The sequence below is a fragment of the Nyctibius grandis genome, chromosome 10, assembly GCF_013368605.1.
Source record: "Nyctibius grandis isolate bNycGra1 chromosome 10, bNycGra1.pri, whole genome shotgun sequence".
NCBI lineage: Eukaryota > Metazoa > Chordata > Aves > Nyctibiiformes > Nyctibiidae > Nyctibius > Nyctibius grandis.
The window spans coordinates 25,618,617-25,624,616 of NC_090667.1; the positions used below are offsets into that span (position 1 = coordinate 25,618,617).

The following is a 6,000-nucleotide window of genomic DNA, read 5'->3' on the forward strand; positions in this document are numbered from 1 at the left end:
TTATTGACTTGATAAGTCACCATGCTTTAATGCAAAATATGCCACTACAATTAATATAAAGTGAATGCCTGATTGCAGCCATTAAGTATTCAAGGAAATTTTATGCATCTTACAGTAACTCAGTGAAGAAGTCTTGTCCCAGTGGCACAAAAATCTGAAGAGTCAGAAATTGCTGGATCAGTCCCACTAGAAAGAGGGAAAAAATTAAATACATGTGCTGTGTGCGTGCATATGCACATTTCACCATCAAGCGTTTCAGTTTTGTACCATACAGCTATGCCCCTGCAACACTATTTTGCAAGGTTCACACAACATAGGAACATAAGAAAAACCTGAAGAAAACAAATTCAAACTGCAATAAAAATGTTGTTTTAGAAGTCCCATCTGTGGCTTTGGTGGAATTCTCATGAAAATAAAAGGAACATCTTTTTTTTTTTTTACTTACAATTCCACACTGTGTTCCAAGAGCATGTACACACAAAATATCCCACAGGAATTACAAAATAAAGTAATACTTTCCTATCAAGATTATCTTATAGTCATACAAAACTTGCTCTCATGTTTGTGACAATGTACACCTTACTAAACATCTTCAAAAAACGTTTGCGTAGAAATACAATCCAGATCATGACAATGCTCTGTGGAGGCTTTTGATTCTCAGAACAATAGCAAAGGAGCTTAACTGAGGCAGCAAACATGAGAAATCTTTCAGGATTCAGGTAGCTCCCTATCAACGGAAAACAGATAGTAATAGCTGTCTGAATTGAATGGTATGTTGTTTGCTTAGTTATTCCACCAAGAAGAGTATGGGCTGCTCTTCACTGACTTAAGATTCAACAGCAACATAAGCTGCTCTTCTAAAGAATGCCAGTTGAGAACATCCTCCTTTTGTGGGTCAAATGACACTTTACAATTTCAAATTACATTTGTATATATAACATCTTTTATTTGGAAAGCATATTCAAAGATTACAGTACAACTGAGAGATCATATACTTGACAGAAATGAAATAATTGAGGTACATACACCTCAAGAGAGGAAGAGACAGCAACAGTGGGAGACAGAATGGTAACTAGATGGAAATTTGACTTTGTAGCACTAAAGTAAATTTAAAACCAAACTAATCTTAGCAGTGATAATCCACAACACTAATTCTCAATCCTCATTTTAGGCTGTAATAGTTTATTGTAACACAGGCAATAAACAAATTAAAGTTGCATTTCTCAGAAAGATAGATTAGACCAATATTTATTATACTGAAGATAATAGTAATTTCCTTTATAAAAATCAGATTAATCTTCAAGGCCTTAGTGCATGACCAGGCTTATACAATTTCTTATTTATTTCTTGTGTATGTTTGGAAAAACTAATTTGTAATTATATACCCTGCATGAGAAGTATACTGGAAGATCCCCGTTTCATTTGACTAAAACCACCATCTCAATTTTTCTCCAAAAGCAAGCAGTTAATTCTAAACCAGTCTGATTCATTACTACATGCCTTATAAAGGTACAATACCCTGCAGTGGAGTTTAAGGCATAAATTATTGCGATTGCTGTATGCCCTGAGAAACACAAGCCAGAATCAAAGCATTCTATTCTGGTACAAGGAATAGACAGCCTGGGGAAACACTCCATACTACCCAAAGACTGATTACATAAACGCAGCTGAAATTTGGGTATAACTTCCTTTTTACTGTTAGTACTTATTTGATACACAACAGTAAAAATACTTTAAAAAGTAAAATGAGAAAGGGGACAGGAATCTATTCCACATTCTGTCATGCCAATAGACTTATTGACTTTAAGTGCTGAATGGAGCCAGATGTTATTTGCCAGACATCAATCTGTAGCAGGATCAGGTACAGAAGTGAACCTAGCAGCATTAAGACAACATGTATCAACAAGGATCTTCCCTACTGCACCTACCTTAATCTGGCATTTCTATACCTTTTACTTATTTGTAATCAACCTGCTAAAAAGTTAATGAAAAACTCCTTTACTAATGCTGCATTACACCCAAAGTAAGGAAGAATAATGCAAGTTTTACATTCCAATATATGACTGATTTAATAATCAGAACACAGACATTTAATTCTTTGACACTCACAAGTTTGTCTAGTTTCCTTTGGTAGCTGCATTTTGTTGATTTGACTGCTTCCTTCAAGTACAAAAACAAAGCCTTTTACTTCTTTATCATATTCCTGCAAAAAGGAACAACAACCAAAGATAAGCATCCTGATAGAGTTCTCCTCACACTCAACCATGCTGCTAACATGCAAAGCTACCTTTTTTTTTAAGTCACAAATGGTAGACGGCACTGCAAGTATGACAGTAGTTCAAATATGATGGCAATAATATAATCCACAGAAATACATCTTTTCCTTGCATGTTTAACGAACAAATAATGCTGCCAAACAGGACTCATGATGCAATGGGACCAACTCAATCCATTGGTTAACACAATAGCAAAATTACTTTCTAAATATTTAAACTATAAAATTACGCTGCCACCAACCTAGTCTGCAAGCAGGCATAAAGAACTAATTTAAGTAGTCATTTAGTCTGTCATAATGACAGAACTGCAAGTGACAACTCCACTGTCAGGTCAAAGCCCTCATTACCTTCTAATTTTAAGCTTCATTCACATTTTTCTGTTTTATACTTTAGGTTTTATAAGTTTCTTTAAAAACTTACTTTCCGTATAGCTGATGGATTGCCAAAAATCTTCCATTTCGCTCCTGGGTTCTTGCCTTGTGCACTGAATATTTCAACAAATGGGCCACCCTACGATAAAATGGTTTAAGGATACACCATCCAACCAAATGTTCAGCACAGAATCATCAATGGCCACTATCAGTCCATAAGAACAATCCCTCCCCAAATCAGGCTGTTACCAAAGTCAGTACTGCTCATCAGTCAGACAGCATAATATTAATAACAGCTCCTAGACTACTATAATATAGCAATCCATACAGTCAATATTTGGCTTTACTAGAGGATCAGAACATAAAATAGAAGAAATACCACTGAATATTTGAAATTATTTTCTTTATAATGTAATTCTCTAAAAAGCAAAATTATTGTAAAAATTCTAAAAACATGCAGGAGATTAATTTATATTTGGATATGGTTTATTTCTACAACTCACCAAATGAAGCGAGTTTTAAAACATATTGCTAAAAAATAAAAACTTGCAGATTGGATGTTTTGTCTGATATCCTATGGAAATGAAGTTTACACTATCTGTCTACATATGTGAATATGTTTGGCTGTCATGTATGTCAAAGACACATTTTTTGTGACATTTAATGTACTCAGCCTATCGTTTGATAAGCATTTTTTCAGCAGCATGGTTGACCTAATCAATCATTACAAGTCTGCCGCTCCCTTCTCATTCCTACTTGCCTGCACTCCCCAATTCTCTTTATGCTCAGCTGCCCAAATAATTGTACACAAGTCTGCTTGCCCCTCTTGCTCATTCTGTCTTGCCAGCAAGATAAATGCTCTTCAAATTATGCTTTCAGAGAACATAAACGTTGCACCATATATGAACAGGGTATTTTCCTCTGCCCACCCACACCGGGCAGCTTCCAGTCACATGGCTAACCTCAGTGACTAACTAAGTTCTAAGGAGATTCAAAATGGCATTGCATAAACTGCACTTATAAAATATTTTTTAAGTTTATAACAGATAAAAAAGTTAAAAATATCAATTTGAAAGTTATCTGACATATTTAGTGACTACAGGATCAAGCTCTTGGAAAGTTAAAAAGATTCTTAACTGTCAAGTTCTATGTGCTTCTGGCAAATCTTAACAAGTGGCTTTTTCTCCCATATTTACAAATACACTTTGTTATCGCTGTAGCCCTTGAGCAGGCCCCGATTTGAGGTTAAACTAACTGAGCAGGATACGGAAGACCACCAGACATGATATGAGAAAGTGCTCAACAAACACTGATGCGAGAAGCTGACAAAAGTTACTTAGTGCTGTGGAGGATGGCTGGATCTCATGGGTGGCCAAGGGGGACTTAATCCACTGTCAGACTCCACACTCAATTGGAGGGGAGTATGGGACATCTTTTGGGGAGCACAATCCTGCAAAGCCAACAGCACTGAGGCAATGGTATCAGAAATACCATATATAGCTGAGATAGCCTAAGTAACAGCATCAGAAATACCAGTTTCGAGTACAAATGTAACATCTGGGACCAGTGGGGAAAATGTAATCAGAGGTGGGTTGCTCTCTTAGGAGGGGACTGGTGCAGAGAAAGGGAGGCAAAGTGTGGTGAAAAGGAAGGCCAGGAAACAGTAAAAGGGATAAGGTTTGCGAACGATGTGGTTAGTGTCACAATGCTGTGCTGGACCAAGAGAATAAACCAACTCCCCTTCTCTGGCTATACCTTAAGAGTTGGGCCTGCTTCCATGACTGGGTGCCTTCCCTGGCCCACAAGGGTAAAGACAGACAAAAGCCATAGGTAACACCATGTTGGCGTCCATTCTAGACCTGGCAGCATCAACAGCTACCCACTATTTCCTAACATTTCTATAAAAATACTGAATACTGAAACATTCCAAAACATTTCTGTATCTGGACTTTTTGCACCCCAGAATAAGTAATTTCAATTGAGTTCTCTCAGAGGTGAAATGAAAGAGGGTAAAAAATAAAAATATTTGTTTTACCTGAAACTGGTTTTTGAACATTTTCCAGCTTTCACAGGCAAAAAACAATTTCAGCTTCTCAATCAGTAAAGACACTTACACACTACACTGAAAAAAAAAAAAACAAAAAACTTTATATAGGATTTGACATAAAAAAACCCTATAATGAAACCCTAACAGTATTTTAAAAGATAGGAATACTATTATGAAATATTTTCATGAGTACAGAGTGTATATCAACTGCACCAGAGTGCTACCACAAAGGAATTAATATAAAAAAATATTAATATTGACGCTGTCTTGGAAAATATTCTCTTCATGCATCAAGTACTCAGGGCTGCCTTTCCATATATTCCAACTAAAAATAGTAATTTTATGTCAGCCCTTATTTTTAACAATGAAGGCTTTCTCATGCTTTAAAAATGCTTGAAAATCATCTTTAATGCATTTTTATTATTATTCTTTGTTATTGACTGCCCACTGGAAAACATTAGACTCCATTAAAGAGGAGCTTAACATTTAACATAGAAAAAAGAGAAACATATGGAACAGCTGCAATAGAAACAACTCCATCTAGAGATATTTGGCAGGGACTTCTGAGACAAATTGTCTTCTTTCACATTCAGCATTCTTCTTTGAGGATGATTAGTATAAGACTCAAGCCAAGCCCTTCAGTTATTTAAGGGCTGCTACAGTCAATGTGAATTGAGATGTCTGCAGTTGGAGAATCAGAACAGTGGAAAGTGAAGGGACTAATACTGAAAGCCTCCCACGTCCCTCTTTGATCATGCTGAGTAGCTGCAATTTCACCTGAAGTCAAGAGAAAGTGAACATGAAAGGTAGCTGTTAATCTCCAAAGACAGGTAGAACCAGTCACAAGAGACAACACACACCTTCACTGTGAAAACTGAAAGTGCTCAACAACTCATAGAAAAATCCTTTCACAAGACTGTCTGATTTATTTGATGTACTTTGTTTACACTCATTGTTTCATTTCAGGCACAGACCACTTAAAGAGTTAAATGATTTTTAATTACTGGATTTTTTTTGAGCCCCAAACCATTTTCTTAACAGATAAAACCAATATGCTGACTTATATATACAATATAAATATAGCTTCTCTTAAAGAACAGTTTAGCTCTCACAATCAGAAAGTGACAAAAAGTTTAAAAAATTTTATAAAATATATATGACTGCAAATGAACTAGAATTCAGTGACAATATGCATGAATTCATAAAGAATGTAGGCATTTGAAGTATTAGAACAGCATTTTAAAAAGTGTATAATCATTCATTTAGGAAAACATGATGTATTCTGTTGATGTTTAACCACAAGTGT

General features: G+C 35.8%; 1 protein-coding gene across 1 annotated transcript in view; it reads right to left on the reverse strand.

Annotated features, from left to right (window-relative positions):
- Nucleotides 1–4,703, reverse strand: part of CFAP20DC (CFAP20 domain containing) — a 73,331-nt gene extending 68,628 nt beyond the window's left edge. The window contains exons 1-4 of the mRNA XM_068409502.1: nucleotides 4,683–4,703; nucleotides 2,697–2,786; nucleotides 2,110–2,203; nucleotides 114–186 (exon numbers count right to left, since the gene is read on the reverse strand). Coding sequence (XP_068265603.1) covers nucleotides 114–186; nucleotides 2,110–2,203; nucleotides 2,697–2,786; nucleotides 4,683–4,703 — 278 coding nt within the window. The remainder of the gene's footprint in view (nucleotides 1–113; nucleotides 187–2,109; nucleotides 2,204–2,696; nucleotides 2,787–4,682) is intronic.
- Between the last annotated feature and the right edge of the window lie 1,297 nt (nucleotides 4,704–6,000).